Source organism: Cyrtonyx montezumae, unplaced genomic scaffold, assembly GCF_038088225.1.
Source record: "Cyrtonyx montezumae isolate F1298 unplaced genomic scaffold, pur_monq_1.0 scaffold_3, whole genome shotgun sequence".
NCBI lineage: Eukaryota > Metazoa > Chordata > Aves > Galliformes > Odontophoridae > Cyrtonyx > Cyrtonyx montezumae.
Window position 1 is genome coordinate 99,942,033 of NW_027072034.1, and position 12,598 is coordinate 99,954,630.

The 12,598-nt window shown below is 42.0% G+C and overlaps 1 protein-coding gene across 2 annotated transcripts in view; it reads left to right on the top strand.

Annotated features, from left to right (window-relative positions):
- The first annotated feature begins 10,589 nt into the window (after positions 1 to 10,589).
- The window catches only part of RERG (RAS like estrogen regulated growth inhibitor), a 103,295-nt gene continuing 101,286 nt past the window's right edge, over positions 10,590 to 12,598 (top strand). Inside the window, exons 1-2 of one of the 2 annotated variants that reach the window (XM_065742539.1) lie at positions 10,590 to 10,665; positions 11,671 to 11,844. In XM_065742539.1, coding sequence (XP_065598611.1) covers positions 11,784 to 11,844 — 61 coding nt within the window. In that variant the 5' untranslated portion in view covers positions 10,590 to 10,665; positions 11,671 to 11,783. Of the gene's footprint in view, positions 10,666 to 11,006; positions 11,097 to 11,670; positions 11,845 to 12,598 lie in introns of those variants that run through there. The other variant, XM_065742538.1, reaches the window with a different exon arrangement.

Below are 12,598 nucleotides of genomic sequence, written 5' to 3' on the forward strand. Positions count from 1 at the left end.
GCTTATCTTACAATCCTTTGTTATTTGTGTAATTATTTCCTGTACATAAATACAGTAAGCCTCATAGCAATTAATGTCATCTTCAGAACTCTTTGAAAATTATTTTTCCTATTCATGACAGAAATTGTCACCTTTTTTTTTTAAATGGCAAAATTATCAAGATTATTGAATATTACAATTACAGTTATAATTTATGTAAGTACACAACTTTATCCACAAAAACAAACAAACAATGTGATAGCACTTGAATATATGAAACTCAGAGTACACAATCCTTGAATAAGTCAGGGATATTCAATGGGATTTCAGAAGGACAGGCTCCACAACCTCTCTGGTCAGCTCTTTGCAAGGTTAGACTGTCCTCAGGATGATTTCCCACCTTCACCTGTGTCAAACTAGAAGCCTACAGACACAGTGATCAGGAAAAGATGCTGTTAAGAGTTATAAACCTGAAAACAAGGAGCTCTGAATTTCCTGGAAGATGACTTCTTTTTCTCCACTGACCACAATGAGGTATTCAAGAAGATGAATCTCCCTTCCTAAAATGAACATCCTCCAAAATCAGGAACCTCCATCTCCAGTTTTGTTTTTTTTTTGCCCCATTAGGGAAATTCTCATACATAAATGCTGTTACACTATGAGCTCAGTACATTTCTTCCACAGGATGAGCCTTACACCTTTTTGATAGTTCAAAGGTGCTACACTATGTTTCTCTACTTGTCTTTTAGAAGCTACCCACAAGCAATGAGTTGCTTGAAATGTCTTGGTACTGTCATTAACCAGCAATGTAACTGAGATTTTAACATAGTATAAGGAACATAAAGATTAGATTAGTTTCTATCTTGGAAGGCATTCATTTTACATCACATCATTTCTAAGAGGGTACTTTTAGTTTGGCTGGACAGTCAGCAAAGTTTCAGTGCTTACAGAATTAATATACAACAGGGAAGAAGGTGGCTTAATGATGAAGATGGCACAAAGCCATGGAATGCATGCATTCCCCGCTTTATAAAATGAAATAAAAATGAATTCCTCTCACCATGGCATCCCCAGAAAAGCTAAAAGGGAAAATATCTTTGTTTCATTTGGAATCCAGCCTAGGAATCCACATTTTTAAATACAGACATCTTGTTTGTGCCTTTTAAAGATATGCCACCCTGAAACCCACACTAAATAGCTATGTGCATCTGGAGATGGTTGTTACACTGAAAGGCTTGTGGTTGCCATGGCAGTAATGGTTGGGTTTAGCACTGAGGGACCTCAGTGCACCTCCTCTGAGCCAAACTGTCTCTCCCATTCAGGCTCAAGAGACGGAGCAATCACACTCTTTCTTTAGCTGCAGATCATGATGGTGACTGCCTCAGATCTCATATTAAAGTCATGCAGATGTTAGTTCACAGATAGTGTCTAAAAAATAAATATATATATATAAATATCCACTTAGTTTGTAAAAGCTGGAGGAAGACAAAACCAGAAGTTAAGAGAGACAATTACTTACATGAAAAGCTCACAGCAACAACGCATATAAAGCTTTCGAGAACTCTGTTGTTGTGGTCAGGAAAACTACAGAGCAAAACTGTGTACAAGATTGTACTATAAATTGTCATTTTTGTAGGTTGCTCATCTTATGTAAAAAGAATGAAAGCCATGAACCTCCTTCATGAGAAAAAAGTATGAATATAAATGACAATTTTGAACTAGGAAAATTCCTGTATCCCCAGCTGCAGGGCAGATACTTTCTAGCAAACATACCTCACTGGGATAAACCTTGAGAGCTAAACCTTCATGGCTTCAGATGGCAATAAGATTCATTTGACCAAAATTCCATGTGAGCTCTCAACATTAAATATTTCACAGTTAATAGGAAAAATGAGTGCCACTGGACTCTATGCATCTCATATTAAAATAGATTACTTTGACCATAAGAGGAAGTAGGATTGCTATGACCCATCTCCAGCTAGGTGTTGTCTTGCTCCAAATGGATTATACTGATAGTTAAGTTGATGGTTTGTATTGAAACAGTTGGTGCTTTCAAGGTGCCTTCAGAGACAGGTAAGATGAACTACCTGCTAGAACTATCTCCATAGATTACAGAAGTTTAGCATAGATGCATGTTAGATGCTTAAATTTAGATGAAATAACTTGCCATTCTCTAGGTGTTTTGGAGGGAACACAATTAATAGCAATGGAAAGAATGAAACCATTGACCAAAGCTGGGGATATTTTTCCCTTATTCAAGCAATTGATTTGGTGAATATCTTGTACGTGGGCCTGACTCTCAGCCTGTCTGACAGAATCGTGAGAAGGAACAATATAAAGTGTTTTAAATAAAACAGAAAAGTTGTCCCTGCACACTTACATGGCTAACAATAAAAGCAAAGTATCACATATGCACATCCATATTGTATTCAAAGTGGATGGCTTAGGCTACCTCAATTTGGCTGCTCGCTTGGAAGCATCTTGTGTGGAACCTGTATTTACAAAATACTGGATCACTGTTCTCTAAAAGTCATAGTGGTCTGAGATATGTCAAATCAAGCATCCAGTCGTTAAATCACTCAAAGGATGAATACTGATTCAGTTAATAGGGATCTTAGACAATAGTTGGTGTTTTCAAATGCAACTGGCAATGCTGGGGGGCTGACTTCCAGAAAACGAACTAATGAATTCTTCATAATTCTTCAAGGCTTTCTAAACAGATGTTAAAAACTTTAAAACAGAACCATCATCTCACAATTTTTATTTTAGGTAAGCAGATGATAAAGTCTTACGTTGATACTGGCATTTAAAATATTTGCTATATTCATCTGAGTTACTTTACTTCTCTGTTTTGTGCATGGCACTTAATCATATACTGACACCTCCCTGTTATGCTGCAAGGACAGCTGTGAGGTTGTCTTCAGGATTCTTCTTTTTTTATTATTGTTAGGAATGATCTTGAATACAAAGAAAGGACAGTTTAGAATGAATTTAGCCAATCAACCGAAATATTGTTAAACTAAGCTGTTTCACTTGGTACATTCTTTTTCAGTGCTTATTTGCTGTGCACTCGTATGCACAAAGTGGCTGAACTACAGTGTTGCATGACATTAGCAAAAATGCACTGTTTCATTCCTGAGGCAGAAGACTCATGTAACAACAGAATAAACAACGTGCCATTGTACACGATGTTCTTAAACCAAGCAAGGATTTTGCAGCTATGTTCACTGCTCCAAACTGTGAGGTTCGGTTTTCTTTTTGACAAAAGAAAAATTAAACTAATTTTAAGTGGTAGCTTTAAGTATTTTAAAGTTAAACCTATATATATATATATATATACAGTTAATTATCTTTTTGTCTGGAAGCCAAAACATTTGATGGATTTTTGAATGACATTATTATTGTGGATGATATCATACTAAGGGTATAAGAGAGACATTAGCAGATAGTTTTCCTAAAGGAACACTCTTAATTGTATTCCCACTACCCCTCTCTCAGTGGATACTGAATTAATAAGAAGGTTAAATAAACTAGCTACTGCTTGGTTAGTGAATCTCCACAATATTATTACACTGTTTTCCATGGGGTTGAACTTATATAAAGATGAGATATTCTAAGAAATATCTTGATCTGTAGGTGTTGGCTTTTGCTGTTTTCATTGCTTCTGTCTTACTGAATCTGTTAAGCTTTGCTTTCAGTTGGATGCAAAGTTAACAGGAATTTAAAGGGTTCTTAAAAGATTTCTGAAGTTACAGCATTACTAATCGCCTTTCAAAATAAGTCCTTTTGGAGTCATTCCACCTCACAGAATAGTATGCTGAGAAATACATTTCTGTAATGTCAGTTGGTTAACAAAGCCTTCTGCGTGGTTGGCAGTTATCTCTGACTGCTTGCCTCATTCTCTTCTCACAAAGTTGTGTGTTGGTTTATTTATTGCCCGTTTAAAAATGGTGCCTAATGGCCTTTGTTGCCAACAGAAACTTCTGGTGCACTTCATAACAGTAATCAGTGCACAAAAGCAAGACTGATTGGCAATAATGACTTCCAACAAGGATGAATTACCCATGAGCACCTCATGTTCTCCAGTGGCAGAACAGAGAGTCTGAGTTGGTCACCAGTTTGGGCTGACTACTGTTAACACCCGAACAAGCTAATTTCCCCCATCAGCTGTTCACTGAATGGAAAAGGGAGTCACAGGCTGCGTGACTCTTTCATGGCCTTACACATGAATTCAGGGATAATTCAAAAAAAATATTTAGATGACACTAATAGTACTGGAATTAAGTATCCAAACAATTGTTGCTTTTTCCCTCCAGATCTTGTCCCCAAATACAGTGCAGAAAAAGGAGCGATACATAATCTTAGAGACCATTCATCAAAACATCTCCAAGAAATATATTTGTATAAGAGGAGAGCGGAGGGGCAGTGCTGAGCTCTGCTCTGTATGACAGTGACAGGGTCTGAGGGAATGGCACGGATCTGTGTCAGGGCAGGGGCAGCTGGGGGTTAGGGACAGGGGCTGCACCACAGGGCAGTGGGCATGGAGCAGGATGCACACGGCAGTGGGCATGGCCACAAGTGCTGGAGTTCAAGGAGAGTTTGGACAACACTCTCAGACAGAGGGTTTGAATTTTGGCTGGACTACTGTGCAGCCAGGAGAAGGACTGAATGATCCTTGCTGGTCCTATCTAACTCAGGATATTCTATTATTCTATGAAACACTGGGTATGTGACTTGTGTTTTCAAGCCTCACAGACAGTAGATCACCTAATTCCTGCCTGAAAAATGCACTCGCTATTTTTCCATCGAGGTATTTATAAGATGTGTCACCATCACATTGATACAAATTACACATAGACCACTGCAGTCACTGAGCATTAGGATGTGTTATTCCCCACCACAACATGCTTCTTTTCCTGGAAGGCAACTGAGTGATATAGATAGGTGGAGAAGAGCAAAGATTGTCAAAATGTCATTTTGATCATGATAGGCAGTGAGCATAACATTATTTCTAGACAAACACTTGTCAAGATGATTTTAAGTGTGACAGCATGGAGGAATTTTAAGGGCTAGATGTGAAGGAAGATTATGAACTATCTTTACATAAGCTCCTCCCAAGCATAGCAGAGAGGACAGAGGAAATAACACAGCACATTTCTGGAGATTTTATAAATGTTAATAGATTTTATAAACAACACTGCAGGCTTTTACATACAGAAGTAGTCATCAGTGAGAAATAAACATGAAAGTTTTGCTTTCTTAAAAAAAAATGACTGATTTTCTGTTAATGCAGTGGTCTGTCCAACCTGAAATGAAACATTTCATTTTTGGATAGCTTAGAAAGAAAAGCTGAGAAAATTATAAGCACAGTGACAGAATCTTCATCTTCCCCCTTTTTATATTAACCGTATCTTTAGCCAGTGGTGGGTACAGGACGCCAAGATGAATTTCCCTTTTTCTGAGGGATTCCAAATTCACCTCACCCCATACAAGATTGTAGCCTATCAATGAAGACCATATTGCTTTGAAGAACACTTATGATTTCATTATTTTAATGTTTTCCTGAACAAAACTAAATACTCTTTGCAGCAGGGAATGCTATATTGTCTTCATCTTAACTGCAGGGCTGCAAGGCTAGTCCTTTCAGTCATGTCTATGGATGCTCCCTGACAGCAGCCTGAATCCCTGTCCTGCAACCTGTTTGTGTTTGGTACACCCACTGCACCATACTGCTCATGCTAGCGGACATTTCAGGAAGGAGCCAGGCTGAAATGCTTATCTGATGTTGGTCATTGTCATATTCCCACAAGGCAGCACGAGGTACATATTGTCATGCACTGTTGGGCCAGGCATACATGATCTACACAGATGAACAATCCACACTCAAGATTTCCTTCAGCCTGCATCCCTGAGCTTAGTTTGTCCCTAACCCCTTAGAATGGGCTAGCAACTGAGCAGCTTGGGTAGGAAGTAAATCTGGATTTGATCAGGCAGATAGATATTCCCAATTAAAATCCAGAACAACCCATCTTGATCTTTAATACAAGTATAGAAGTAGTGTGTATAACATGAAATAGACATATATACCCATATATATGTACCGCAGTCACTAGGATACTCAGGTGAAATGGCATACACCAACAAATCTACTGCTTGGATTCAGAACGGGAGATGGAAGTGTGGACTCCTGCCTCTTTGGGCATGTTACAGAATGTTCAAAGCAAATATTCTTCAGTCTTACTTCTATGAACAGGTCTACTTTTTGTATAGAAGCTCAGCCACAATGCAAGCAAGGCCCCAGGGCTGAAAGCAGAGCACTTGCCTGGGCCTGGCTCTCTGCACCAGGGATGTCCCACCCAGCCTTCATTCAGCATTTTCTGTTGGGTGGTGCTTACATTCAGAGGGAAACAAGAGACAAGAATGAATCTGTATCTACTACACTCTAGGTTTAAATATCCTCCAAAATCCTCTCAGTCATTCAGCTCCCTGAATATATTATTAATGATGGCAGCAATTTCCCCTTCCATTCTCTTGATTAAACAGAGGGAAAGAGGTAGAAAAAAGATGAGAGATGGAAACCTCCAGATGTTGTCAGCACCAATATCTGGTTCCACCAGAGAATTTGAACACTGACGCAATGATGAATTACAGTGGGGTCCCTGCAGCAATCCACATTGCAATCCTAATACGGCTGAGGAAGAATAAAGAATAATCCATTCATTAACATGGATAGCAAATGAATCAGTGGTAATTTCCACTGGTCCTTTCAAAGCACATGAATACATCTGTAAGAAATTAAGATGACACAACGTTTTAACTCATTCATTAATAAAGTCTGGTATTGCACATTCGTTGCAAAATTTGTTGCAACTTTAGCAGTGGTTCTTAATACTATTACTGTACTTTATTAAATTCATAACACAGACTTCTCTATTAGAAGACTATGAGTTGATTTACAGAATATTATGTAGGTGATTTAATTATTAGTCCAAACTTACTTCAGTGTAAGTAGCTTATAATTCTTAATATGTACAAGAGAATTATAGTCACCCTGTTTTCTCTTGGGTTACATATTCATTAATTTTCCTTTAACAAAAAACTATTAAAAGATCTCTCCATGTGTGGGAAGAGAGAAGTGACAATATCAGAAAAGCAAATCTTAAAGAACAAAATCAATAATAAGGGATTAAACTGTGATGGAGTACGTGCAGACACTGCTGTATTCCAAATGAGTATGTAATCACTATTTGCCCATATTTAAAGGCAGAGTGACAGGATATAACCTAAATCAGTGTCACAGGACAGGAGAAACACAGATTAGCAGAATTTATGAGTCTGAATGTGAGCAACAGAAACACAGAATCACAAAATGGTTTGTGTTCAGAGAGAATTTAAAGGTCATCTGTTTCCAATTCCCCTGCCATGGGCAGGGCTGCCACACACCCGACTGGGCTGCCCAGGGCCCCATCCAACCAGGCCTTGAAACCTTCCAGGGATGGGGTATCCACAACTTTTCCGGGCAGCCTGTGCCAGGGCCTCACCACCCTCATAATGAAGAGTATCTTCCTAATGTCTAATCTAAACCTATCTTCTACTGACTTAAAGCCATTAACTCTTGTCCTGTCACTGCACTCCCTGATCAAGAGTCCCTTCCTATCTTTCCCATAGGCCCCACTTAAATACCAGAAGAGTACACATTTGTCATGCGTTACAAAACATGAATTTATGCATTGCTAATCTACCTAGCACAGCTCCCATTGGGCCATTCTTATCAACTTTGCATGCGCATGTATCACTTTTAAAGATACCTTATAAAAATCTTGCTTCTGCAAAAAACTCAAGCTATGTATTTTCATATCTGTTTGGAAACATGCCAAATGTTTGAAATAGAAGGCCTGAGTTAGAAAACATTAGGTTTCAAAAACATGAGTTAGAGGCATTTGCATGTGTGAGATCCACAAGATGCCGTGAAGAGCATCCCTTGTCCCTCTTCAGTGCTCTCTTTTTGGCACCTCATGAAGCCAAATTAAACAAAATGTTGAAGCCAGACTCTGCTTCCCTCCTTGTGGCTGCAACACCGCCACAGCCTGCTGCAGAACTTCACATCAGAGCTTACTATAGCCTAAATTTCAGCAAAGTTCAATACCTGCTTGGTTTTTAAATCTCCACAAGGGCCTGAATTAATTGGACGTACAACAAAAAACACAGTAATGATGTATGTGAGGGATTTCATGCTTGTATAGATGTTTTCCTGTGAAGTGACACAGAGTTAGCACAGCACAAGATTATCCTAAAGGGGAATCTGTAGCTTCCTTAGCTACTTCATTAAGCTTGCTTAAAGTAAACACAAGCAAATGTTTCCAGGATTGTGGTCTCATTTACTACACTAGAAATAAACACCTATTAAACAATAAAGCCTGTATCTTAAAACAAAAATGTTTAATTTTTGTTATATATAGTAAGAAAAGATTTGAGAGAAGTTATAAAGCCTTAGCATGCACCCAAAAAGCACATCATTATAAGCTCAGTGTTTCATGAGCTACAAGAGAAAATATAAGCAAAGACAATATTAATTTATAACAGCAGTGCATTATAATGACTATGAACTAACAACAAAGTTTGTCCATAATCTAATGATGAATTTGCAATTTTTTTTTCATGGCACTAGATTAGCATAACTGAACAGATTTATGTACATTGCTGGAAGCCAACACAGAAACATTTGGAAGATATTCTGTGAAAATGAAGAAAACGATCAGAATGTTTCTCTGTGAACCTTTAGTAATAGCTGCAAATATTTGTGTTGTTATTTATTCAGTAGTTTTTCTTATAGTAATCAAGCACCGTGTCAGCTCTCTTTCCTGTTTACACATCACCTTCACATGCAGGCTGTCACACCAGGAATGTCACACCAGTCTGCTCTACCACCCTGCAGGAAGCTAGGGTGATGGTCTTCACAAGGAAAGTGGCAACAGGTTGCCCAGATTGCTGGTGGGTGCTCTGACCCTGGAGTCAAGGTCAGGCTGGACAGGGCTCTGAGCAACCTGATCGTGCTGTGGGTGTCCCTGCTCACTGCATGGGGGTTGGACCTTTAAAGGTCCCTTCCAACTCAAACGATTCTGTGACAGTATGATCCTATGATTCTGTGATTGTGTCTCATTCCCCATGCAAAGATCACCCCCATAAGCATGTTTCAGGATCAGCACAAGTGGCAAAGAAAGTGAGAAAACACGGTGCCAGGCACAGCTGCAGACAAACCACTGCTGATGGTGAAATATGTACGTGTGGCGAAGCATGGCAAAAGTCCGAGGTCCTTGGTCTACAGAACTAAAACCTATGAATTTCAAAACTCATTTTAGGAAGGGGAAAAAAAATAGCACACCCAAACCAATCATCATTGTGCATGAGGCCAGAGGAAGCAAACAGCAACAAACGTGATCCTGTGTCTTAACAGTCCAAAATCTTTGCCAGTGTCCAGGATTGGCGTTTACTGAATTTTTATGCCCTGGCATCAGGAGACTTCATCGCAAGCAGATTGCACGGCGACTGGGATTTTTAATGACCAATAAATTATCTACTGCTTTGGAAAAGCCTGTTATCATATTTAATTTGACAGCCCCATGCAGGGTGAATTCCATAGACACAAAACAAATGTCAGGCCTCCAGACTAGCACACATTTCCCCAGATGCAAAATAGACACTCACCAGTTGCTTTCTTAGGAGGATGGAAAAATCTAATCCCTCTAAATTATGTAAACCAAACAAAGAATGAAGGCTTAAAGCTTCAGCATTTATTTTCAACAAGTAAGGCATAAACTACTGCTTTCACATCTGCCTTCAAGTTTTTTTGCTTTTGAATGATATGCAGTACAACTATTTTAGGATCTGATCCTGAGTGCCTGCAGCTGGCACAGCATGTGGGGAATGGTAGGTGCTCATTTCTCTCCAGGGCTGGTGGGGGAGAGAACCTAAATGCTCCCTGTGCTCTTGCATACAGATGTGGGGACATCTTTTCCAGTCCAAACTTTCATTTAATTTTGCATGGAGAAGGACAGAGGGGGGAGAGCTATTTCTTTTCCTCATCTTGTGTCTCATTTGAATTTGGGCTGGAACAGAAACATGGGAGGAACACCCACTGAACTTTTAGTGCTTTTGAGCCCTGGTTCACGCCTGTTATTTGTGTATCTTTACACGTGTTTAATACATGTGGAAGCAAGAGCTGTCCTTTTGCTCCAGAGCTTTATTCCCGGCTCTGACCTCTCGAGTGGACTGATGCAATTACATGCTTCATTTTCCCCATTTGCAAATCGAAATAACAACGCTCCCTTTTGCCATAACGCAGGCTGGAGGTTGCATGGAAGAGCGGGAGCTGACAGAAGGCTGTTGGGGGGAACGGCCTCACACTTTACCGTTTTGTTGCAAGGACAGGGAGAGATTGCCTGGCGATCTGCGGAGTCACCCGGGGCGCAGCACGAAGCGAGAGGGAAGGACGGGCAGCGCTGGAGGCCGCCAGGGGGCGCTGCAGAGCCGCGGGCGGAGGGCGCCGCGGGAGCCGCCGCCGCCGCTGGGCGGGAGGGGTGTCCGCATTGTGCGGCCGCGCCGCTGCCTCCGGCGGGAGCGCCCGGGGCCGGGCCGGGCCGAGCCTCCGTCGCTGAGAGCCACGGCGCAGCCCGGCACCGCGAGGAGGTGAGCGCCGGGTGGGCGGGCGCGGCGTGCGGCCGGGCCGGGCAGCACCTGTCGGGACCGCGGCGGGGAGCGGAGCCGCGGGGCGGGCGGTGCTGAAGCGGCGGAGCGCTCGGGGGAGGGAGAGCACCGCGTCCCTCTTCCGTCGGCCCGGTGGGTGATGAGCGCTTGGCCGTGCCTTGCTTCGGAGCGAGAGTTTGCTTCGCCGCTGTGAGAACGGACAGCTAACGTGGGCATAGCGCAGCGACAGACATTCGCAACGGTAAAGTTCTCCTCTGTTGCGAAGGCAGTGTCCGAGTGCGCTTTGCAAGGACGGGCAGCGTTAAGTGTATTCCTGCCCAGCTCCGAGAAGGCGAGGACGGAGCAGGTGACGTGCTCAAGGTCATCCAGCTAAGCCAGCGATTCCCTGGGGCCTGTTGGAAGCGTGCTATCAGGTATCTGGCATCCTCTCTCTAACCCCATTGCTTTGCCGAATGTGTGTGCATGAGCTGAGGCGGCTCAAAGCAGTGCTGGAGAACTCCCGGGTGCAGGTTTGCTTAGAAGGGGCAAGGTACAAGTACTTAGAGGTTTTAAACAACTGCTGCTGAGCAATTGGAAACCTTTCTGGAATCTGAGGGCTCGAGGACAGATCAGCTGTCTGCAGGCATTGCTGGTGAGCGGCGATGGCTTTGAAATAAAAGTCTAAGTCATCAGAGTGGAGGCAGATAGAAACAATTGCAGCCCACAGAGGCAAAAAGAATAAGGAGCCCTACCTGGAGCCCTGAGGCAGGTACTTCGGGTTGAATAAGTACATCTGTCAGCATTACAGTGCCAACGTGAAGCAAACAGCGAGAGAGCTGGAAAGCTTACGGTAGGTTTTGTGTTCCCGGTGCCAAATGTGTCAGTGGTGTTACTGCAGTGCTTAGGGCTGGAGCACAGCACCGTTAGCACGACTTATAAATCACACGGGGGAGTGGTGAGGAAGCGCCTGGCTCCTTGTAGCTCCATCCTCGTGGTGTTCATCCCCAGGCTCTGCACTGACGTCACGATGACACGGTGAAGCCGAACACAGGATCTGGGAACACTGCTGCTGCTTCAGTTTTGATAATCAAGTGAATGTGTTGACACTCCATTCCTCCAGCATGGCTAAGAGCGCAGAAGTGAAGCTGGCGATCTTTGGTCGAGCTGGCGTGGGCAAGTCAGGTATGTCTGCTGTCTGTTTTTTCTTCTGCTTGTCATCAGATAACTTTCTGCTCCCCCTGTGCAGCACTGTACAAACTCTTTGTGCAATAGGACAGCTGTGAACTTACTCTTATTAGAGCAAGTAAGGCCAGGGTTTCTCTCCCTTGCTTTCCACCCTACTGTCTCCAGGCTCTCCAAAATTAAAAGTACGTTTATCACTTTAATATCAAAAACTGAAAACTTCACACCCCAACTCCATCCTGCTTCTCAGAAAGGCAAGATTCCTCTTTTCCACTAGAGCAGTGGGAATTAGTATTGTTCAAGTTGTCACTTCAGAACCTGTGCTAGATTAAGATATTTGTATACATTTCTTATTTACATTGCAGTCTGTCCAAGATCAGATTGCCTGTTAAGTGTGGGATGAATTCTCACAGGTGTTTACTGCTGTAACTTGCACAGATTTCACTGAAGCATTTTCAGTTTGGCACCTGAAAGGATCTTTATTTTCAGTGTTCTCTTGGATTTACCTATTTACCAGGAAATCAAGAAATGTGATGTGTTAAGTCTGCTTTGAGAGAGACCTTCTGTGAAATAAGCAAAGCCTTGAGATTTCACATGGTAGAAACACAAGGGGGAGGCATAAATGTTAAAAAATCCTTTTCTTTAGACAAACAAGCATGATGGTTGCATGCTTCCTCAGGCAGTTCAGTGGTGTTGCATTAACTTAGCAGCTCAAGGACCACTCTCATGTGCCCTTGCACCACAAGGAAGAGGA